The 24,644-nt window shown below is 48.5% G+C and overlaps 2 protein-coding genes across 2 annotated transcripts; both read left to right on the top strand.

Annotated features, from left to right (window-relative positions):
- The first annotated feature begins 1,553 nt into the window (after positions 1 to 1,553).
- Positions 1,554 to 17,834, top strand: LOC141935605 (uncharacterized). The gene is made up of 10 exons (XM_074851999.1): positions 1,554 to 1,559; positions 1,893 to 2,036; positions 2,280 to 2,477; positions 3,411 to 3,522; positions 4,155 to 4,300; positions 5,140 to 5,390; positions 5,480 to 5,564; positions 5,668 to 5,721; positions 6,242 to 6,630; positions 16,303 to 17,834. Exons 1-6 carry the CDS (start codon positions 1,554 to 1,556, stop codon positions 5,215 to 5,217), a joined length of 684 nt encoding a protein of 227 aa, XP_074708100.1. The 3' UTR covers positions 5,218 to 5,390; positions 5,480 to 5,564; positions 5,668 to 5,721; positions 6,242 to 6,630; positions 16,303 to 17,834.
- LOC141935445 (syncytin-2-like) lies at positions 13,250 to 17,834 on the top strand. Its single transcript, XM_074851617.1, has 2 exons — positions 13,250 to 13,488; positions 16,280 to 17,834. Exon 2 carries the CDS (start codon positions 16,285 to 16,287, stop codon positions 17,611 to 17,613), a length of 1,329 nt encoding a protein of 442 aa, XP_074707718.1. The 5' UTR covers positions 13,250 to 13,488; positions 16,280 to 16,284; the 3' UTR covers positions 17,614 to 17,834.
- Positions 17,835 to 24,644: the final 6,810 nt, after the last annotated feature.

Below are 24,644 nucleotides of genomic sequence, written 5' to 3'. Positions count from 1 at the left end.
AAATGGCACTGATTGCAACCAAGACAGTAATTCTCCCAAGGGAGAAACCTAAATATTCAGAAGAAGATGATAAATTGGGGCAATTATTGAATGCTAAGAAAAATTTAGCTGGATGGTGGGTGACATCCAAGGGACAAGTGGTGGTTCTGCCTCTCTTGATGAGAGAGATAATTCAGATGAAACACCAAGAATGTCACTGGGGTGTAGAGGCCTTATAACCCTTTTAAAAAGACAAGTCATATCAGTCAAAATACTAGGATTAGCCAAAATGATAACTGCAAATCTGATGTGTGTTTAAAAAATAATCCAGTAACAGAGAAAAGGGTCCAAATGGGTAAACTCAAATCTGGAACAGAACCAGGAGACTATTGGCAAGTCGACTTTTCAGAGTTACCTAGACAAAATGGGTATCGATACATTCTGGTGGGGGCTGATACTTCTGCAGAATGACCAGAAGCCTTTCCTTGTCATACCACTCAGGCAAAAGAAGTGGTAAAATGGTTACTATGAGAAATAATCCCGAGATTTGGAGTCCCTACTGGGATCTCTTCAGATAGAGGCCCACGCTTTGTTGCTGAAGTAGTACGAAGTGCTTGTAAAATTCTGGGAATTACTTGGGATTTACATACACCATGGAGGCCACAATCCAGCAGAAAGGTAGAAAGAATGAATCAGACTCTAAAAAGGCAAATTAGCAAAATATGTCAAGAAACTAATTTAAAATGGCCTCAGGCACTTTCATTGGCATTGTTGCGAATCAGGATACAACCAAAGAGTGGCAGATTATGTCCTGAGCTCTGGGGTGCCATCTGTTTCTGGGGGCTACATGGCCAGGCCCCTGGTCCTGAGCCCTTCTCACAGCACCATTTCTGCTTCAGCTTTGTCCCAGGAGCAGCGTAAGGCTGGCAGTCATAAACTGGGGCACAGCCCAGCTCCGCAGCCACAGCGGTGTTTGTCTGGGCTGGTTTTGGACACCCGCATCTGTCACCCCCTGGGCGAGGAGCTGGCCGACAGGCTGTGAACTGGTTGGCCTGGAGCCCAAGGCTGAAAGCCAGGGTGCAGCCAGGGAGCAGCAATGCTCACAGCCCAGCCTTCCTGATGTCTCTAGGAAATTTTCTGCTCTGCTTATACTGAACTTTTAAACAGAAGAATGACAGGGGCAGTTTCTGATTTAAGACTGTTGCAGTAAAAACAAGGAACCAGGAGATAAGGGAGTGAGTTACTCCAGCTTTGCATAAATAATGTGCCTTGCTAACAACTATACCTTTGAAGAGCAGCTGAAAGAGTGATAAGAGGGGAACATCCTGTCCCAGAAGGTGTCAGATGCTTGGATGATTGTCTGAGAAGCATGAATTCAGCAAGAATCAGCAATAACTGGGGGGAAAGGTAAAGGTGTGGGCGGGGGGGGGGAGACTGTGATCACTGACTCAATTCAAGACCACAGAGACTTGGCCCCCCACGCCTGTAAGGAGCATGCGTGCTAATTTACACAGCAAGTGAGGGTAATTTAACTATAACTAACCAATAGGAGATGGAATGGTAATTACGGACCCATGAGTGTAATCTTAGATAGGTTTTTACTAATCATGTAACAAGATAAATAGGATGTAGTTCCTTTGTGTAGCATGTGGAATTACCACCTGGCCCCCATCTTTGTGCAAAAACGGCTTAAACTGCTCTCTCAGCTCTGTGTGTAAGACTGGCTTTTTTGCATCTGGGGTAATGAACCCTGTTTGAAGGACAACACGAGCCCTGTAAGAGTTAACAGAAAAACACACTACTCCTATTACTGTAGTAACTGAACATGCTGGGGGGCTCCTGGGGGCTCTGGGGGTAGGGCTGCCCGGTGCCTGTGCCCAGGGGGGGCTGTCTCCTTCCCCCTTCCCCCCCAGCTCTCACATTACTCCTGGGCCTGCGCTGGCCAGGCCCGGCTCCAGCTGACCAGGAGCACACCCGCCCCCCCACCACCAGGCATCCATCAGGCAGGAGAAACCCCGACCCCTGCCCAAGGGCCTCGCTCCTCACGGGTGACCCCAGTACTGACCTCAGCTGGGCCGCAGCTGGAGCAGAGGCTGCACCTCCTGAGACAACATGGCCGCCTGGCAGCGCTGTGCCCAGGACTACAGCTCCCAGCATGTCCTGGGAACCAACATGGCCGCCCAGCAGCACCATGCCCAGGACTGTGGCTCCCAGCATGCCCTGGGAACCAACATGGCTGCCTAGCAGCTCCATGACCAGGACTACAGCTCCCAGCATGCTCCAGGAACTGTTTCCTGCAGTCTGACCCTGCGGGGACACCGTCCCCTGGCGCGGCCCCGCCCCCACAGCCTAATGGCCGCTACCCGGGGCTGCTCTGGCTGATGGAGCAGGGAGGAGGAGGAGGAGGAGGAAGAGGAAGAGAAAGAGAAAGAGGAGGAAGAGTTGAAGGAGAAGAAGGAGAAAAAGAAGAAGAGAGAGGGACAGAGCGGCAGAGAGAGGTGGGACAGGGCACTGGGCTGACTGGAGAGGGACGGGAGGTGGACAGAGGGATGGGAAATGGGCAGTGGGACGAGGAGAATGGGGGGAGCTGGGCAGGGAGTGGGGGAAGGAAAAATCCTGGTGAGGAGCCAGACAGAGGGGCAGAGCGGGAAGAGGGTGGAGGGGAAGGGGACAGTGGGTGCAGGAAGAAAGATAGTGCTAAGCCTCAGGACGGAGGGACAGAGAGAGGAGAAGGGCAGGAAGGAGGACAGAGGGACGGACAGACACAGGCAGGGCGAGGGAGTGGGACGGGGGGGCGAGAGACAGCAAAGGCACCAGGAGAGGAGTGACAGAGACATGGGACAGGGAGCAGGAGAGAGGGACGGAGGGGAAAGGGTGAGAAGGAAGAGCAAGGGAGACGCAGGGACAGAGAGCAGGGCACAGAGCGAGAGAGGGACGGGAACCAGTCCCCAGAGACTGAGAAACAGAGGGTGTGGATCAGGACAAGGGGGCGGAGAAGGACAGAAGAGCGATGGCCTCCGGGATGGAGATGGAGGAAGAGCAAAAGGGGATGGGGAGCAGGACAGAGGCCCAGAGAGAAGGCCCAGGCATCTGAGCAGGGGAGACAGGGGGGAAAGAGGGGACAGGCTGCAGGAGAGAGAGGAAAAATAAGGCCAGGAAGCAGAACATGGTGACAGAAAAAAGAGGACAGGGAGCGGAAGAGAGAGATGTGGAGAAAGGAAAAAAATAGCAACAGCCTATGTCATGTCTATAAACTATGACAAAGCTGTTGAGGGCACCAGTTACCTGGAGGGATACTGAATGTTATGTGTAATCTGTAATTTTTAACGTACTACAAAGCGAGTAATCCAAACTTGTTTTCATAGATTTGAACGAATAACTGTAAACTATTGATCCAGCGTAGCATAAAACAGACCTGTACCTGTTACTAGGAACTGCTGTACTTCAACCTTTTAATTAGAGTTACCGATGAAATGCTATATCTAGCGCCAAGTGAAGAGAACTTCTGGCTCACGCTCCGTGCAATTAAACTGTGGGCAAAACGTGAGTAAGGTGATTGTTCATAATCTTTAAGCTTTTCAGAGGCACCTCATGGTGAAAAAATAAGGCCATTAGAAGTACTTCAGCTTTGGATAGCCGTTTCAATGACAGTTTTCAAACAAAACCTGGTTTTTAGTTTAGATTGAAGGTCTGTCCATGGGGTGGAGTGGGTGTGTTTTTTAATGAGGGTAGAGTGGGGAGAAGAGGGGAGTGCCTGCAAGACAAGGTGCTTTATTGCTTATCAGGAACCTGACTACAGGCGACAAAAAAGCCAAGGTAAGTATAAAAGCTTGATCCATAAGGAATAAGAAAGTATTGTTTGGGTATGTGGCTAGAGCAAGTGCTAGAAGAATGGCAGAATTTTTTCTTAAGGGAAGTTGGGGTGAAGCAGTAGCTGTAGCAGTGTAGGTAAATTTCAGAGTAGCAGTATTTTGGGAAGTGGTGTGGTAATGATTCTTTTTCTCATTGCTGTTAAGGACCAAGAGTTTTGGCCTCATTGCACTGCAATAACAACTGACCTTTTGAGGCTGAAGTGTACTGAGTATTCTATAGATTGTGAAGCTGGTGCTGCAGCTTTGAAGGAATATCCTTGGGTATTGAGAGACTGCAGGCTAACTCCAGTGTATCTGCTCTAGGACATGGCACTTACTCCAACCTGCTGGGACTTCTTGGTGGGGTTTCCTGGGCAATGCTGGTAGCAAGAACATGTCCACTCTATCCAAATGCTTTGGCTTCTGCTCTTGTGAACAAGTTCTTCTTTTTTTTTTTTTTTTTCCAAATGGTAAGAGCTATTGTTTATTCTAATTGCAGAAAGAAGTAAGACTTCTAGAGGTAGTTCTTCATATACTTTCTGAGCTGGCCCTCTGCCCTCTGGACACAGCCCTTGCCCAAGCTGTGCACTGTGAAAGGGGTGAGGCAAGGCGTGGGCTGAGGGGGAGCTGTGTGTAGACAGTCGATCCCGTTTGGTCCCAGGAAGCCCCAGGTGCAGTTCCGGCAGAGCTGGGCTGTCGCTCCCCGCTCTGGAGAAGCCCCGTGTCTGCGACAGTGCTCCTCAGCCCAGGGGGATCCCAAAGGCTGCAGAGCTGCAGGATCAAAAGGGGTTCCTGGAGAGACGCGGCTCGGTGAGGAGCAGAGCCTCCTTGGCTTTGCCCTTCTCTGTTCTCCATCTGTCCAGGAGAGCAGAAAGACTTGCTTTTTCCTGCTCCCCCTGCTCAGCCGCTGTCAGTCCCTAAGCTCTTGGGCACAGTGGGAGCCTCTTTTTGGGAAGGCCCAAGAACAAGGGGAGAGCTGCTTTTTCCCAGGTCCTGCTGGTGTTTGAGTGGCCTGAGGTCCTGGTCCTTGCCTCCCGCCCCCCTCCCGGCTGCTCTGGGCAGGAACAGCCCTGCTGTCCGTGTGCTCCAGCTGCTGGGACTGGAGCACAGCTGCAGAGAGGGGCCCTCGGGAGTGGGGGGAAGCAGAGGCATCAGCCTGATGCCTTCTGCTTCTGCTAGAAAACCGCTTCGCACCTTGAGAAGCGAACCTGACCCCAGAGGTCTGGGTTTTCCCACTGCAGGGGGGGAAAACAGCCCGACCCCTGGTTGGTGTCAGCGGGGTGTGATGCTGGTTCTCCTGTCTTTGCAGCTGGCAAGAGAGGAAAGAGTTCTGGCTGGACGCCATCCTCAGGTGAGCCCCGCTGCAGTAGCAAACCTGTGGCGCTAGCGTGGCAGTCGGTGGGATGCTCCAGCTCAGCTGAAAGGCAGCTCGAGAGCTGGGGGAGAGGTACCCCCACTGCTGGGGCAGCTGCGGGGCAGCTCAGCCTTGCGTTGGTAAAGTAACACCGAGCCGATCCGGCTGCCACCACTTGCTCCTTCTGTGCCTGGACTTCTTCTGATGTAAGTGGTGCTGGAGGGGCTGGCAGGGGAGAGAGCAAAGCCGGGTTCAGTGATACAGAGCTCTTCCTTTGTCCATTCCCTGTGCACAGGCAGAGGAGCAGAGCCCGGGAGCTGCAAGTGACCCCATTGCCCTCGATTGGTCTACTCGTGAAAGTCTTGGGCCTCAGTGGATCTGTAAGTGTCTTTGTTGTTCCAGCTGGGTCAAGGGAGTGAGTCTGCTTTCTAGCACGGACCATCAGAGGAGTTTCTCCCACTTGGCCTTTGTTCTCTTTTCTAGCCGGTGATGTTAACTCCCCCGACCATCAAGGCTTTGGTTCAGTGCCAGGCAAAAGTAAGCAGTGGCTACATTTCTCTACCTTGGCATTGTGTATGGGTGGGAGAGGCCCTAGGAGAGGAAGGTCGGCCTTTCTGGGATGGGAAGCCATCAAGACACAGGCGTCTTCCTCCCTGGAGGAGTTGGGGCGGAAATCTCCAGTGCCAAGGTGAGAGCACAGAGGGGCAGCCTGTGTTCCCTGTGCTCACTCCGGTGCCCTGTGCCCAGCTGTGGCTGTTCTGGCCCCTGCGGCAGCCGAGAAGGGTGCTGGGGCAGGGCCCTGTGGGGCAGGTCCCGAGGAGCTGGGTGCAGCACAGGCCTTGGGAGCAAACCCCCCCTGGGGCTGTCCTGATCCAGCATCCGGGGGTTCTTAAACCATCCCGAGAGCCAGACTGAGACGCAAATGAGGCTCCCAGCAACCCGGGCAGTGCTGCCGCCATTGGCCGAGCGGAGCCCCACCCCTGCCCGGTATCCTAGCAACCCGGACAGCGCTGCTGCCACTGGCTGAGAGAAACCCCTCCCCTGCCTGGTTTCCTAGCAACACGGGCAGCAGCACTGCTGCTATTGGCCGAGCGAAGCCCCGCACCCGCCTGGTTTCCTAGCAACCCGGACAGCACTGCCGCTATTTGCCGAGCGAAGCCCCGCCCCTGCTGTGTCCTAGTAACGCCCGGGATGCGACCAGCCAGGGCAGCGGTGGTCATTTGAGGAGGAGGACGCGAGTAGTGACGAGGAGGCGATCAGTGAGGAGGAGGAGGCGGCGAGCAGCATCAAGGCCATGGCAAGCAGTGTTGGGACACGGCGACCAGTGCCACCAGCAGCTCCCAGGCGTGGCCGGAGCCAGACCCAGACCCAACAGGCTCCTCGGCAGAGCTGCCCCTCGCCACGCCTGGAGTGCCGGCCTTTCGACCTGAGCCGCCCACCACTTTGGTGAGTGGGGCCAGGGGGGACTCCGTGCGGGGCACTCAAGGGGGCTCTGGAGGGCCCAGGATCACTCCAGGGGGACTCCAGAGGGCCCAGGGCTGGGCTGGGTGGGCTCTGGGGCCGGGGGAGGCTCATGGGGGGGCTCCAGAGGGCCCAGGATCGTTCCGGGCAGGCTCCCGGGAGGAGGGGGGGGTCAGGGGGCCAGTCCGGTCGCTGTCCCTCCCGCACGGTCCTGGGGGGTGGCGGCAGGGGGTAGACGGGGGCCACAGTGCAGTCAGGGGCACCCCTTGCGTGTGCACTGGGTGAACTGGGTGGCCGCGCTCGTTTCACGGCCCCTGGCCTTTCGATTCTGTAAGAACAACGACGCGGACTTGAGCACCGCAAACAGCTGGAAGCCCTGAAGGTGTTTCCCGGCGCTCGGCGTGGGCAGAGCGGTGGTTCTGGGTGAAGGTTTTGGTCGGGGGGGAGCTGTCGGGCGCAGGTCGGCACCTTGAACCCGGCTCCTCTGCACATCCTGGGCCCCTGAGCCACGGTGACGGCGTGTGCTGGGAGCGGGGCCGCTGGCCTCAGGCCTTCCCCTTGTTGTTGTCCAGCTTCAGAGCTGCAGGTTGTGAGTTTCAGAGCAGCCAAACAGTGAGGGTAGACAAAGGTTCAACAGTCAGGTGAGACAAAGAGTAAAGGAAGTAGTGTGAAGCTTTTGAAACAAAACCCAGGTGAATGTGAGCGGTGCGTCCGTGGGGCACGGTGAGCGGTGGTCTCACTGGGGTCAGATGGCCAGGGCTGAAGGGGTCCTGCAGATTTTTCAGCAAAGATACGAGGTGATTTGGAGAGACTGTGGCCTCTCCCTCCTGTGGTTATCACCTGAGTCAAACGGTACGTGTACTTAAGGGTTTGGTGGGCTTGGAAGAGACCAATTAATTATTGTTGGGCTCCAAAGCCCCATCAAAATGTCGCCTGCTGACTCAGGTCAGTTTTGTTCAGTAGTTGTGGTTTCTGACAAGCACGGCAGTAGTAGTTGAGGTTAATAACTGTGGAAGCCAGAGCAGTTCCTCGAGGTGAAGTCCCTGAGGCGCAGCGCGGGCAGCGGCTCCCTCTTGGAGCAGGAGGGTCAGTGTACACGTGTCAGAGCCCTGGCTCCTCACACAGCACCAGCCTCCTTTTGCAGAGACACAGGACTGTTTTCGTGGCTTTTCATCTTCTGAATAGATGGCCCTCGGGGAGAGAGGAACCCGCTGGCCGTATTCGCTTGGCGTAAGCTTGGAGGCACCAAACAAAATAAACATTTTTGCTGAATAGTGTCATAAAGGCAGCAGTTACCTTCTGGATGCCTGTACTGGCACGTAGATGGCAAAATCCCATTCTCTGTGATGGACTTGCACCATCTTTTGAGTCCTAGGCCCGCATGGGCGTGTTAGGCCATTCCCAGCTGGGACTCACAAAGTCCTTACCGTCAGGATTTAACGCCAAATCCCAGTTCTGCAGAAAACCACTTTGCCAGCGTCTGCTTCCCTCTCTGGAGACCCTGACAGCATTTTTTTGTGGAAGTGGGACATATGTGATGGTGGCTAAAGAGTTTCTTAGGGAGGGAATGGCAGGCAGGTGCCAGGTGCCTGGGAAGTCTCCTCCGAGGAGTCTTTGCTCCCAAGCGGAACGCGCTGGGCCGGTGCCCCTGCCTTGGGGGATGTTGAACTTGCCGTTTGTGGTTGACAGCCTGTGGTTAGACTTGTCCTGCCTGAAAGCCGGACGAGCCTTTCTTGTTTGTGTCCCCAGCAGACACGGTGCGAGATCCAGTAGGTTGCTGGGGTGAGGAGTGGTCTCCACCAGGGCAGGGCTGGCTGGCTGAGGGGCAGAAAGCTCCAGCTGGGGCGTACGACACCAGGGCTCCGGGTCCCCATGACTCCACCAGTCCGGAGCTACAGCTTTGGTGATCTCTTAGATTATGTCTTTGGGGAGCAGTCACTGATTTAATTGCACTGTAAGTTATTAACTGTGAAGATTTGCTTTACAAAGCTGACGCGGGATGCCTGTTGTGACTTTGTCTTGATATCCTTTCTATGAGCAAGAGCGGTCTTAAAAATCGTTGTGATACACAGCCCTGGCCCTGAATATAGTGCGTTGTGCACCGCAAGCTGAGAAAAACCAGATACTGTTAATAAATAGAAGCAGCAGTGATAATACAATGAAAATCCTGCTGAATACGGAGTTCCAAGTGGGCAGATCCTTAATTGACTAAAATCCTAGTCATCAGGTCTGCTCTGGTTTGTGTTTGTTTTTGTAATCCCGATTTGCTCTGTTTCAGTAGAATGGCTAGTTAATGCAAGGTGTATGTAAATTGGGGAATATTCTTTTTTCCCATGGTGTATGGTCCCTCACTTTAAAATTCTAGACAGGTGAGAAGCAGAGAGACTTTTTCTGATGGTGACCTTTTCCTTTTAGAAACTCAAAAAATCTAATCTTTAGTATAATGTAAAGTATATTCTCACTGATGATAGTAAGCAAGTTAAAGAACATTTATTAAAAAAAAGTGGATGCCCATTGAACAGATGTTAAAATGGGATGTCACCATTTCTCAGTGGCTGCAGTAAAGGTGCTACATCTGGAACATCTCTGCTGAAGAATTTTGAGGAGATTGTTTCACTTGAATCAGTCTTGATTTGACATGAATTTGGGGAACTCGACTCAAATTTAGATGCAAGTGAAGGAGGATTTTGAGCAAAGTAAAAGAAAAAAAAAATCAGGAACAAACAGTGTACATCCAAGCATTCTAAATAACCTTAAATATGAAATTACTGAACTAACAGAGATATGTAGTTACTGTCTGTGACACTAATTTTGAGAAGAGCTTCGAATCTCATCCTGGAGGCTACAGATCAGTCAGTCTAGCTTCTGTGCTAGGAAAATTGTCTGCAATTCCAATAAATACCGAGGATTTGTAGAGAGAAGAAGAAACAGGATAAACAGCAGAGAAAAAGGAGTCCCAGAAATACCAAAAAAAAAGACTTTTTGGGCTTACTATGATACGACTGTGACAAACATTTTGTACAGTACTGTTTAAGAGTGATTCTCCTCCTTTGCTGTATGTTTTTCTAAGACACGTTTTTGTCAGTTCTGCGCTTCTGTCTCTTGTAGAGGATTTAGAGGTGACATTTGTATGTAGTTCTTAAATATTTAAATCTCTGGAAGAAAACTTCTCAGACATGAACTTCTGTTATCCTTGTGCTGATAACATGTGCAGGAGCAGAGGACTAAATGAGACCAGGGGTCTGCTTTGCTCAGGAGTTTGTTTCTGACAGCCATCGAGTTAGGAAATCCGTGAAGTTTCTCGGATAACTTGCTCTTAGGGAGACGCTGCACAAGTCCCAGGTCACGTTGCTCTGTGGAGCCAGCAATGAGCCCAGATCCGTGCTGCGCCGGCGCCAGTGCCCGGCGTGTTCTGTGTGGCGGCCCTGTGCCGCCCTCCTGGGCGAGAGGGGCCTTCCCCCGGCAGAGAGCTCGGGCTGCCCGCCGCACCGTGCCTCTGCTAAAAACCAGGGCACCCAGCTGCGTTCTTTCCAGTGGTTTAATGGGTCTTGGTTCAGGCCCAAAACATGTCCTCATTCCCTCCAGTACCCTTTTGAACCTTGAATTTAATTCAGCATTTGTGAGGACCAGCCTGTTCATACTTTAAATGAGAAAATACATGAGCAGGCTTCTTTGAAACTGAAGTTGCTACATCCCTCTGCTCGGGTGGGAGTTGCATTTTAGCTGATTATATTCTCCATGAAATATTGGATGGAAGGAAGTAAATGAAAAGGAATTGCATGGCCTTTCTCCTCTGCCGCCGTATGCAGCTGCCAGCTGATACCATGAGTCAATCCTTAGCACAACTGATGTAATCTGGTGGTTTCAAAAGCGAATGCAAACAGTGGATTAAAAAAGTAATGTAGAACAGTTGCTGTAGTACCGGTGTGTCATCAACGTGCACAACAGGGTGAGCTAAATCCTTTGTTTAATTTATTGTTGGTTGTCGGGGGAGGCAGCGGGTCTGCCTCTAGTCTAACTGAAGAAGAATTTAACCTTGAAGACATTCCAGTGTATCCATGAGAGGCCAGAAAGTCCCGAGAAGTGCCATGGAAACAAGATTAGAGAACTAAGATAAGAAGAACTGTCCTGACGATTCAGGCGAGAAACTATCACCCAATCGTGAACTGTTAGTTACTAAAGTAAACCAATCCTGTATGAACACCTACTTTGAAGAAGGTTATAAAAAAGCTTGTTAAAACAATAAAGGGGCTTTTGCAGCCATTTTGGTCGCTTTCACACAATCTGATGTTTGTCGTGTCCGTCTCAACTGCGACAAATGGTGACCCCGACGTGATTGATTAGAGCGACGTGATAAATTAGAGCAACGTGATTGATTAGAGCAACGTGATTAGAGCGAAGTGGTCATTTAAAGGAGAAGTATAACGGCGGCGGGAAGAGCCGCGGAGACGGAGCCCGGTGTAGCTGAGAGCAGAGGGAATCTGCCTGGTCCGGACCTGAATTTCGACACCTAAAAAGGTGAGCCACCGGGAACGGGACTGTAATTATGGGGCAGTCATTAACAAAGGAAGAGGAGACAATTTTGTCTACCTGGAAAGCCCTATTAAAAAGAAAGGGGGTTAAAACCTCAGAACAAAGCCTGAAAAAGATTTTGCTATGGAGTAAGATGCAAGGCTTTGAAGCCACAACAGTTACTGCATTCAGTGTGAGTGCATGGCAAGCAGTAGGATTGAAAATATTGGATGAGGTCTCTAAAGGACAAAAAGAGGCATGTGAGTTGGCAACCACATGGCGCTTATTGAGTGAAACCTTAAAGGAATGGAAGATAGAGCGTGAGGCCTCTGATGGGAAACTAACAGACATTCGACCTGAAGACAATGACGGGGAGGACTGTGGCAAAGGGACAAAGGCAGTGGATACCTCAGCCTCAGGAATAGCAGGCAGGAAACCCCTCACGGGCAAAAGCAGATCGCGCCCTCGCCCACCTCCTCCTCCTCCACCATTAAATATTTTGCGGGGCGATGAGGAGCCCCCCCCACCTAGTGGTGCAGCGGCGGCCCCTAGCGGCGCAGCAGCAGAAGGGGTGATTCCATCAGCCCCCCCCGAGGAGGAAAATAGGGCGGGTAACACAGAGCCAGAGAGCGAGAGCGAAAATGAAAGTGAGGGAGAAGAAGCTTTAACCACGGCTTTACAAACTCTACATATCACAGATAAACCCATGGTGAAGAAAGCCCAGCCATGGACTCTCCCTCCATCCACAGTAACTGTAATTCCAAGGTCCCCTGATCGATTTTGGGAGGGAGTTAGAAAGTATGCTGCTGAGGCTGGCAACTGGGATCTGGTTGAACGCCTCAGCCCATACTCTCCAACCCCGGCATGTCCAAAGCCTGTAGATATAGCAGCAGAGGCTTATGGTGCATTCCCTGTTTATAAAGCTGTTGCAGGCACAAATGAGCATGATGAGCACAATCCGATCAGTTGGAAGGTGGTGCAGGATTTGCAGAATAAAGCACAGAAATTTGGAATCAATTCTCCTGAGGTGATGCAACTTATTCGAATAATCAGCACAGATTTGTTGTGTCCATATGATGTTACACATCTCGCACAAGTGCTGTTTCAGCCAGTACAATTACAAGTGTTTCAATCTACTTGGAGGCAGATGGCACGAGCAGCTGCACAAAATAATGCTCGACTGCCACAAGACGATCCGAGGTTAGGACTCGGAGAAGACGCCTTGCTTGGCGAGGGACCATTTAGTAACCCTCAGCTGCAAGCTACGTGGCCTCCGATTGTCCTTGAACAGGCACAACACATAGGGATTACAGCATTAAAGCGAACCATGGAAATGGCAGCTCCAAAACAGAAGTATATTGCTATCCGGCAAGGTCCTAAAGAACCCTTTTTGCAATTTGTAGAAAAAATATCTGCTGCATTGGAGAAACAGGTAGAAGATGAAACGTTAAGACAAATGTTATGCAAACAGCTAGCAAAGGATAATGCTAATGAGGACTGCCAAAAGATAATACAGTCTTTACCAGGAGATCCTTCTATTCCTGACATGGTGGCTGCATGTTCAAAGGTTGGTACAGTGGAACATAAAATGGCGGCTTTAGCTACTGCCATGAACATGCGAAATACAGGAAAATGCTTTGGATGTGGTAAAGACGGTCATATGAAAGTAAATTGCCCGAACAGAAGGTCGGCAGGCAAGCAGCCCATGACTGTCCCACCAGGAACTAATTGCAATAAATGTGGGAAATTGGGACATTTCGCAAAACAATGTCGTTCCAAGTTTCATGCTAACGGGCAACCGATACAGGGAAACCACAAGAAGAGCGCGAGAGGGCGCGCGAGGACATCAAATCCCCTCCAGACAACAGGTCAAATCCCCTCTGTGAGCAGCTATCAGCCGCAACTACTGGCTCAGCAGGGTTGGATGTATCCACCGCCGACACAATAACTATAGTTACAAAAGACATTGTTAAGGTCCCTCTTGAGGCAAGGGGTCCCATAGGACGAGGACTGAGTGCGTTACTTATAGGAAGATCAAGTAGCACCTTAAACGGATTAATCGTGCATGTGGGAGTCATTGATGCTGACTTTACGGGTCAAATTTGTGCATTAGTTTCGACCCTTTATCCACCTGTTACGATTCCAAAAGGTACTCGTCTTGCTCAACTTGTTCCTTTTTTGAGTTGTGTCCCAAAAGCAGAACAGCGACTGCGAGGCGATGGAGGCTTCGGTTCTACAGGACCCCCTCAAGTGTGCTGGTCTCAGACTGTCTCATCATCTCGACCACATATGACGTGCACGCTGTCAAATCATGGACATTCACCGACTACAGTAAGGCTTGCGGGGCTCCTAGATACGGGCGCCGATGTGACTATTATTTCTAACTATCTGTGGCCATCCACCTGGCCAACAGAGGATGTGGACACAGGGGTAGTGGGGCTGGGAGGCTCCGCACGAGCAAGAACAGCAGCTACGGCAATTCTGATCACCAATCCTGAGGGCCAACAAGCAGTCGTTAAACCATATGTGACAGCAGCTCCCCTCAATCTATGGGGGAGAGATTGCTTGTCACAGTGGGGGGTGAAGATTACTACGGATTTTTAACGGGGGCCACTGTGCTGCAGGGTGTTAGGCAACCCACGCTTGTTTTAACTTGGTTAACGAATAACCCTGTGTGGGTGGATCAGTGGCCCCTACCAATGGAGAAATTAAAGGCCCTGCAAGAATTGGTGGCAGAACAGCTAGCTGCTGGACACATTGAACCCTCTCAGAGCCCCTGGAATACTCCAGTGTTTGTGATAAAAAAGAAATCAGGAAAATGGCGATTTTTGCATGACCTGCGGCAGATCAATGCTGTCATGGCCACGATGGGGGCTCTACAACCAGGCATGCCTTCACCGGCCATGATCCCTCAAGATTGGGAAATCATTGTCATGGATCTCAAGGATTGTTTTTTTACAATACCATTAGCCTTTCAAGACAGAGAAAAATTTGCATTCTCTGTGCCTTCTGTCAATCATGCAGAACCTGCAAAAAGATATCAATGGAAAGTTCTGCCGCAGGGCATGAAAAATTCACCAACAATTTGTCAATGGTTTGTGGCACAAGCTTTGTCACCTGTAAGGGAAAGATTCCCTACCAGTTATTGTTACCATTACATGGATGACATCCTGTTAGCATCAAACAACAAGGAGCAGTTGAATGACATGGAGAATGTGACTAGAAATTCATTACAACACTATGGATTAGTTATCGCCCCTGAAAAGGTGCAGAAAGTAGAACCCTGGAAGTATTTAGGACTAACAGTCACAGGTAGGCAGGTAATGCCTCAACCTGTGAAACTTAACCTTGAAGTTAAAACCCTTAATGATGTACAGAAGTTAATGGGATCTCTGAATTGGATTAGACCCTATCTCGGACTGACCAATTCACAACTGCAACCTTTATTGGAATTATTAAAAAATTCCAATGATCCAACAGAACCCAGAGTATTAACTGAGGAAGCATTAAAGGTAATTCACATGGTGGAACGATCTATACACGAGAAATTTGTTTCTCGAATAGATCTGTCTCAATTGGTGCAACTCTTTGTACTAATTGACAAAACTGTACCATTTGGTGCTTTGGTGCAGTGGAATTCTGAGTGGGATGACCCACTGCACATTCTAGAATGGATGTTTCTGTCATTCCGACCACGAAAAACTGCTCCTGGACTGTTTGAGCTTATTGCTGATGTAATCATAAAAGCCAGAAAACGATGTACAGAACTAACAGGGCGTGACCCAGCTAAGATTGTTTTACCTGTTCAAAATTGGTATTTTGAATGGTGCTTGGCAAATAATTATGAACTACAGGCAGCCATGGCGGGTTTTCAGGGACAGGTGTCATATCACCTGCCGTCACACCCGCTACTGAAATTTGCTTGAGAAATACCATTTGGTCAAAAAAATTTAAGCCGCCCAGAACCAGTGAACGGCCCTACTGTTTTTACAGATGGCTCAGGAAAAACAGGTAAAGCAGCAGTAGTATGGTATGAAAACAACAACTGGAACAACAAAGTAGTATATCAAAATGGTTCTCCACAAGTAGTAGAGCTACGTGCAATGGCTGTTGTTTTTTCTATTTTTTCTGTTCCTGTAAATATTGTAACTGACTCAGCATATGTAGCTAACTTAGTTTCTAGACTAGACAAAGTGGTTTTGACCATGTCAGACAATCAATTATTATTTGATGTACTTTTAGAACTCTGGAAAAGTATTCAACTACGGACAGAACCTTATTTTATCATGCACATCCGTAGTCATACCACTTTACCAGGATTTTATACAGAAGGTAATGCCAGAGCGGATGCTCTTGTTTCCGCTATGGCTCTTAATACTGTTCCTAACATTAAGCAACAAGCTGTATTATCACATCAATTTTTTCACCAAGGATATCGAGCTTTACGACGGCAGTTCGGCTTGTCTCATGCGGAAGCTCGGTCTATTGTAGCCGCCTGCCCTGACTGCCAAGGAACTCACACACCAGTATATTTTGGTACTAACCCCAGAGGTATGCAGGCTTTACAGATTTGGCAAAGTGATGTTACTCACATAAATGAATTTGGCCGACAGAAGTATGTTCATGTTTCCATTGATACTTATTCTCATGCCTTAGTAGCAACAGCACATAACGGGGAGACAGGAAAAGATGTAGTTCGACACTTCCAAAAGGCTTTCTCTATGCTTGGGGTACCACGCCAAATAAAAACGGACAATGGCCCAGCATACATTTCACAGAAGGTTCAAACATTTTTTAATTTGTGGGGTGTTACTCATGTTACAGGAATTCCCCATTCCCCAACAGGACAAGCAATTGTTGAGCGTGCACATAGTACGTTGAAGCGGCAGCTTCAAAAACAAAAAGGGGGAATGATTGGGGAACCACCACAGGCATGTTTAGATAAAGCAGTTTATGTTCTTAACTTTCTCCATTACGGGGATAATTCTTCTTTACCTCCTCTTTTTCAGCATTTCTCTTCTCTTTTTTCAAAACAGGATTTGCAAAAAGACATCAAAGTGCATGTTAGAGATCTAATTACTGGCCAGTGGAGTGGACCATGTGAATTATTAACCTGGGGCAGGGGTTATGCTTGTGTCTCTACAGATGCCGGCCCTCGCTGGGTTCCTGCTCGGTGTGTTCGGCCTGTGCTGGAACCTGCATCAGGCTGAAGGATGGGTAGTTCCACAACCCAAGCAGAATATCTGGGTAACTTTGGCAAATATGACACATCAAGAAACCTTGTGCCTTTCTACTGCGAACCCGGAAAATCCATTCTCCACCTGTTTGGTGGGAGTGCCAGTAGACACATGGCCAATCCCACAAACCCTTCAGGCTTTCTCTCTTTGCAACTCTTCAAAAAATTGTACAGATAATTGGGATGGTGTATATAGTCACCTTCCACAGGTTACGCAAGAACCCCAAGAGCTAGAGTTGCTAGGCTCTGTTATAATGGATGCTTGTGTGTTTTTTAATTACTCCTATAACACCACACGGAGAGGGCAAAATGTGAATGCAACTAATGCTGCTTATCATAATTCAACTGCTTGGTGCAATTATACTTCGACTAACATCTCACGATCTTTTGCTGTTCCTCTTGCATTACCTCCTGGTGTGTTTCTAATCTGTGGAGATCGTGCCTGGGGAGGCGTCCCATCTAAACTGAATGGAGGCCCGTGTAGCCTCGGACGTCTCACGTTATTAACACCAAATGTGTCAATGATTCTGAATATGACTCGAAAACATAAGCGAGTCCCAAGGACCGTTCATCGGTTTGAAAGTTCTTGTCGAGATAACGTTGAATTCTGGAATCCAGGCCAGATCATAACGGCCTCCATATTGGCACCAGGAGTTGGTGTTGCAAATGCCTTAACGACTTTGAATAAGTTGGGATGTTGGCTTAGCAAACAGACTAATGCTACTTCTTTAGCTTTAAGTGGCCTTTTAACTGATGTTGATAGTGTTAGACATGCTACTTTACAGAACAGGGCTGCAATTGACTTTTTGCTTTTAGCGCAAGGACATGGATGTGAAGATTTTGAAGGAATGTGTTGCATGAATTTGTCTGACCACTCAGAATCTATTTTTAAAAGTATACAGCAGCTGAAGGATGGTGTGAGGCGTCTAACAGAAGAGGACGGATTGGATTGGCTTACAAGGATGTTTAAAGGATGGGGACTTTCTGGATGGTTGATATCTCTGGTCAAAACTGTGGGGGTCATGATCTTGGTAATTGTGACTGTGCTTTTGATGTTGCCATGTCTTGTCAGTCTTCTGCAAAGGGCCCTGCAGAAGACTGTTTCTGCAATATTTCTAGCACAAATACAAAAAGGGGGAATTGTCGGGGGAGGCAGCGGGTCTGCCTCTAGTCTAACTGAAGAAGAATTTAACCTTGAAGACATTCCAGTGTATCCATGAGAGGCCAGAAAGTCCCGAGAAGTGCCATGGAAACAAGATTAGAGAACTAAGATAAGAAGAACTGTCCTGACGATTCAGGCGAGAAACTATCACCCAATCGTGAACTGTTAGTTACTAAAGTAAACCAATCCTGTATGAACACCTACTTTGAAGAAGGTTATAAAAAAGCTTGTTAAAACAATAAAGGGGCTTTTGCAGCCATTTTGGTCGCTTTCACACAATCTGATGTTTGTCGTGTCCGTCTCAACTGCGACAGTTGGTAGGCTACCTGTGAGATTATTGTGAAACCCCAGATAAAATTCCTGTAAATCCATGATCTCTTTGTGGTTTTTTGATTTCTTTTTTTTTTTTTAATTGTTCTTTCTTTTGTTGAGCACACCTTTGTGTGTGGTAATTCAGCCTAGCAACAGACATTTATCTTGAATTACCCTATTGAAAGATGTGTAATACAGGTACGGTGGCATTTAAATGTAAAGCCAAAGGAAGCAAAGGAGTTCAACCTCTTGTGTAATTAAAACACAACCTGCCTAGAGCCCAAAGGCCAGGCTGAACGTATTATGCAATAAATTTATGCACTCACAAACATGAGTGGATTTAGAGTATTAAAAACTTAAGCCTACTGTCACTTCCTTTGTTATTTCTCCTGTCTTCCAGAGGGTGAAGTCAGATAAGGTTGTGTTAAGAACTATTTAAAAATGTGTCTGCTAATTATGGATGCTTCAGTTTTTGTGTTCAACTCATAGCTGAGGTTCAGTTTTTGGAACCTCTGCTCTTTGGCAGCTGTAATGATTCACCTCTGTTGGCTTTCCAGGGATGCAGGACATGCCTTGGGTAGAGCAGGGGAGGGCCCTGCTTGGATGGGCTGCGTGGTCTGCTTCTTCCTTTGTTGGTCTTACAGTTTTTCACCAAGAAATAGGAGAGAGATGCAATTTGTTCACTTTGGATTGTTGAAGGTACGCATTAGAGAACCTTTAGTGTATTGACTCGGGAACTGGAAGAGACTTGAGGAGGCCTTGCATTCATTTTTATTGCTCTGGATACAGAGGAGGACTTGGCAGCCCTACGCCAGGGCTCTGGGAAGGGGAAGAGCCCAGCAGAGAGTAGCCCAGCCCAACCGTTCTGGCCTCTACAGCAGCGCAGTCCCGGGAGTCTGCTGGACTGAACAGCACTTGAGAGCCGTCGCAGTTCTGTCTGGTCGGTCTCTCTCAAGTCTTGGAAGCGCTCTCTAAAATCTCGGAAGAGTCTGTTATCTGAGGAGGCTGTTGTAGACGTCCCTTGTTTCTGATAGGAATCTTCTGGAGGCCATAAGATGTTGTTTCTACATAATCTGATGGGCATTTACCGGACAAAATGTTGGGCATAATTCAACAAGACAGCATTTTGTGCAGCGAACTATTGCGCAGGTCTCTGTAAATTAAGCTTTAATAATTTGGCTGTCAAGGGGCTTATATGCATCTGTATTGCTTTTATTTCAGATTACTGGAAACCTACAATAGCCTGAGGGACAAACACTTGGTTGAGTACTTCAACAGTCCCCGGATAACATGACATCTTTGGAGATCAGGACTGGTGAGACTGAAAAATTTCCTTTTCTGAGAAAAAAAGTAAAGAATTATATGTTTCTCTTAATATTGTGCAAGTCAAATCCCTGATAGTCCTGTTGGTCATTTGTTAGAGGTATGTGTTGTCGTTGGTAAGAATTTGACCAGCCAAACTCGTGCAATTGTGCTGTGCCAGATCAAAGCCACACGATCACACTGTGACCGAGGGAAAGTTGTTTAATCAGAGCATTCCCCACTCCATTGTTCTCTGCCGTTGGTCAGCTGGATGTCGCAGGGACACAGGGCTGTGGCGCTCACGGCTGCGCTACTGGAGTCAGAAAGGCAGAAGCACAGGTGAAGCGGGGCTTGGGGCTCAGCTCCATGTGCTGAGCGGTTTTTGAAGAGACTGGTGACAGCTGAGGAGATGCTGTAGCTGGCGCTGGGCGCGTCTCGGGCCTGAGGGCCGCCTGGGGCTGTGAAGGCGCTGGCCCGCGGGCTGCTGGTGGGTGAGGGTGGCACGCCAGGAGTGCCATGCTGACCATCGGGTCGAGGCCACGCTCCGTGGAGGATCACGCTCACGCTCTGTGGTGGTGCAATTCTTACCCCCCCTGACCCTCTTTGTTGGGCTGCTTGGTGCTAGGTGCGATTCCACCCACATTCCCCGAGCTATACACCAATCTGTGGAGATAAGGACTGACAATGTTAACGAGCCTGGCTCCTGCCCCTCCCGATTGCTCGGAAATGGTTAAAATGGCCCATCAACTCCTAAGGGCCTGGCACACCTGTGCCTGGGATATGGTCAAATGGGAACAATAACAGAGTCGCACATTAATCAAATTCTTATGTAACTGCTGGAAGGCACCAGAAGGTATTTGACAAAAGTCAATTATCTTGGACCCTATAAATGGCGACCACAAGGGAGACCCTTTGAGCTCTCCTGGATCGCAGCGGGCCTGTGACCAGCAATCTCCCCTGAGCTGGGATGCCTCTCAGGTACCAAACCCTTAAGGTGTCGTCTGCTCCAGACGGAAGGCCAGGGCGAAGTCCCCTGCTCGAGTCTCAATTATCGCCCGTTGAGGAATGCCAAGGCATTGTGAGTATTTGCTCTAAACTCGAGAGGGAGATTTTCTTTGAGCTCGCTTCTCTTTACTCTGTGTGTGTGTGTGGGTACGTACCCTTGTTTCTGTGTGTGTATGTCCGTTCTGTGTTCATTCTACTGAATCCAAACACCTTTGTTTCTGTATGCTTGTCTGTCTTGTTATGTCCATGCATGTATATATATAGGTACCGTTAAGTAAGTTAGTGTGAATCTTGTCATTTTAGAATCTGAATAAGTCGCTTTTCTTTCTTTTAGTATTTCTGAATTATTTTATAATAATAAATTCCTGTTAGTTATTAATAAACTAGATTTCTTACTAAATATTACCGTGTCAATACTTTCATCTGCGACACGCTCCCAGTGCGCCTCTGTCATGCAGCAGTTGTGATGCTTGTCTGCGTGAGCTGGGAACAGGGGCTGAGCGGATTGAGGTGGGGTGTAAATACTGGAGAGCCGTGGCTCAGCCCCGAGCTGCTCAGCAGTGCAGTTCCAGGAAGTTATTACACACGTCGCTGTATTGCTGCACGATTAGGGCTGTGTGAGAATGTCTGTCAGTCTGCTTGTATTTCACACCCCAGCAGAAGAAGATATTTCATGGAGAGGTTTTGGTAAATTCAGAATGTTTTTATGTTTTTGCTGCGTACATATCTTTGCTCATTGGAGTTTGCCTCTGCAAAATCTTTCAGTTTGCAAATACACAGAATCATATTACAGAATCACAGAATCATTCAGGTTGGAAAAGACCCTCGGGGTCATCGAGTCCAACCATCAGCCCGACTCTACAAAGTTCTCCCTACACCATATCCCCCAGCAGCATTGATTCTCTTCGGTTATTGATTCTCTTAGGTTTTTAAAATGTGAAATCTAAGCATCTTTGACTCTAATAGCTGTTTAAATAGCTTCAGTGTTATTTTTTTAAAAGACTTTAATGGAAAACTGAAGTGTTTGGTAAAGGCGAACGTGCTGAACATTTTTAAAAATACTTAGGCACTCCTGGGTGTGACTCTGTTTAGCACAGGCAGATGCAACCCCTACGCAGTAGGAAGGCAAGTATTTAATTGCCCTCCGCTGACTTGGGCAGCGGCCCCTGAAAAGCAAGGCTGAGCCCACAGCTTTTAGGAGATGTGACGGGGGTCTCCTTCCCTCTTCAGCTGGCTGATGGGGTCCACAGGGTCAAAGAAATGACACTTCTGTGCTCAGAAGGTGAGTTCCAGCACCGTAACAGAAGCAGAGGTGGTAACTAACTGGGAAGAGAAAGTAGCCTTACTGGGAAATTGCGCTCTGTTTAAAAACATACCTTATTCTGTCTTGTCCTTCTTAGTTACGTTATATTTGTTTATGGCAGATCTCGAGGAGTGGAAGAATAATTCCTGAGAAGGAATACCGGCTAAATACTCTACGGGAGGAACACCTGAGATACGTATGGGAGTACCTGGCTCGCACCGTGTTTGATAAGGCCCTTGACATAGAGGTATGCATTTACCAGTGACGTGTCAGGTACTCCCCTGCTGACAGCCAGGGGCTGTTAACTCGTACTGGACTGTTTGGGGTAGCTGCACCCTCGCGGTGCCCTGAAAGGCTCTGTCCTGCTGGGAAAAGGACAGTCCTTGTGCTTGACATCCCCACGTGAAACCTCCACTGGCCTCTGGTTGTCAGCCCACAGCGTCATCAGAGCGTACGCTGTCCTGGCTCTCGTGCTGCCCTTCAGCTCTCATCAGATTGGGGGATGATATTCACGGGGATAGTTAGCTTAAAAAAATTCTAATCAAAACAGAGTAATTGGAACATGGTCATGTATCTTACCTGAACACAAAATTTGGGCACATTCCTGTTGCGTATCAAGAATGGAGTCGGTCCCTACAACTTTACAGATGCTCAGTTGTTAATTGCCAATGTTAATTTACAGAGGTGTCATGCAAATGGGTTGAATCAACAGTGGTTTTGTAACAGGGCTTGGTGAGGAAAACAAACAGGGAGCAGGCAGGTGATAAGCAGAGCAGAAGCAAGTGTTATTACCTTCAGTGACATCTCACAATGTCCATTGACGAGGTTTCTCTCTTACATTGATAGCGTCATCATCAGCCAGGAGCAAAGCAGAAGCCTGCAAAGAATGGCAGGAAGGAGAAGGTGCGGGAAGTCAAGGTAAGGCTGGAGTGCTCCCGAGCGCTGAGGGGACGCGGCAGCTCTGCCCTGGGTTAAACAACAGCCGTGGGTCAGGCCAGAGGCTCGCTGAGCCAAGGGCTCTGTCTCTGATGTTTATGGAAAAAGTACAAGAAACAGGTAAGTGGAGGATGATCCTGCCCCAGGTTACGTCTCCGTCTTCCTCTATCCAGCAGTTTGGGAACTTCCATTCATGCACCTAATTCCTTTTGAATCTACTTATTGTTTTGGTTCTGCAGTGTTCTTGGTTGTGGAATTTAATTACGAGTTGTAGGAAAAGGTACTTTCTCGCATTTCTGCACAATAAGTAATGTATCTGCTGTCTGATAATTCTGCTTGTGCTCCATTGTTCTCATTATGGAAAGACTTAATAACTGTTCTTTTCCAAGGTATTTGTAGTTTTACATACCTTTTTCATATTCCTTCTCAGTTTTCCAAGCTGAAGACTCTCAGTCTATTGAGTCTTTCACCCGTAAGCCATTCCAGGCTTCTCATGGCTGTTGTCATTTTTCAACCTCTTCTAGTTCTACTGTTTCTGTTTTGAAATGGGGAACCAGAACAGGATGAATAATTCAGGATACATGTTGCAGTTCTTCTAGTAATTCTAGACGCTATCTGCTCTTGACTGCAGCTGTACACTGAGCTCATATTTTCAGTTGTTTGCCTCTCCACACCCTGTTTAGCAGAACCAGCATGTAAGTAATGAAAAGAGGTTTCAGAAGTCTTTGCTTTGGTGTCATGTAGGTAGAGCTTGGTTCTGTAGTTGTTAGAGTCATGGAAGTCCCACAGAAGTCAGTGGTTCTTGTCCTCATGATGTCACTTGGACTCACATGGGAAAAGTTATTCTCATTTTGTCTGAAATATACTCAGCATCTTATTTCTTTATTAGGAGCCTGTGTCCATCGAGAAGAATGCATTGTGAAGCTATCTGCTGCTTGGAGCAGCTGGAAAACAATGTCAAATCTTTCTGATTTTAAATAATACATTTATGAGGTAAAGGAAGGAGGAGATTTTCATGACAGACAGCGATGGCTGTGGTAGTTGCAAAGGCACTGTTTACTGACTGAAGCCCTACTGGCAGAGGTCACCCCAGTGGAAGCAGCGACTAAGGCAGCCTGTGAAGGGAGTCGACTTGGGTGATTTTGGAACATAAACCCAAACTGCTTCCTTCAGGGAGAAGCGTAAGGGAGACGCCTGCTATCCTGGTTTCGGCTGGGACAGCGTTAATTTTTCTTCTTAGTAGCTAGAACAACGCTGTGTTTTGGATTCAGTGTGGGATTAGGTATGAGAAGAATGCTGATAGCACACGGATGTGTTCAGTTGCTGCCAAGAGATCAAGGACTTTCCAACTCCCTCTGTCCTGCCCGTGGGTGGGTGCACAAGAACCTGGGAGGGGGCACGGCCAGAGCAGCGGACCCAAACTGGCCAGGCGAATATTCCCTATCGTGGAACGTCACGCTCAGGATGTAAAGGAGGGTTGGCTGGGAAGGGGTTGGTTCTCTCTCACTTCCGGGATTGCTTTTTCGGGATCTTGGCTTCTCCGGGATCACCAGCTGGGAACGGGCTGGGTATCAGTCAGCGGGCGGTGGTAGGCGCGTTGTGCGTTACCCATTTCTACTTTCTATTATTGTTGGTTTATTTTATTTCAATTGTTAAACTGGTTTTATCTCAACCGCTGAGTCTCCCCACCTCTACCCCTCCAATTCCCTCTCCCGTGCCCCAGGGGCGGGGGGTGAGTGAGCGGCTGCCTGGCATTTGGCTGCCAGCGGGCTCGAACCACGACACCTGCAGATATGTGATCTGTAACAGGCAGAGAAGGAATGTTAATATACTCTTGAAATATGATACCAAAGTCTAAGGTCAAAGGTCAAATATATGGTTCAGTTTTAACTGGTTCTCGATTTCAGCGATGATCATGGGTGCAGACTGAAGTGAGGTTTTCAGTCCTGAATAACCTCCTCTTCAGAAAGAGGACACTTGGACCTGTAGTTCTGTGTGATGGTGGACATCATCACATCAACACCCATCCAAGGGGTCTGCCTGGTCTAAGGCAGCGAGTTAGCTCAGATAAACAGGTTTTTTAACTTGGTATTCTGAAGGGTGTACAAGGAAGAGATGAACTAAAAAAGTCATAAAAACGCTGAGTATTGAACAAAAATAGGCCTGCTTTGGTGGTGCGTTCTCTCAGTGTGCGTGTGCTGAAGTCACCAAAAGGCAGCACACGGCTGTGT

Source organism: Strix uralensis, chromosome 27 (assembly GCF_047716275.1).
Source record: "Strix uralensis isolate ZFMK-TIS-50842 chromosome 27, bStrUra1, whole genome shotgun sequence".
NCBI lineage: Eukaryota > Metazoa > Chordata > Aves > Strigiformes > Strigidae > Strix > Strix uralensis.
Note: the sequence above shows the minus strand (reverse complement) of the source record. Positions and strands in the feature narration are given on the sequence as shown.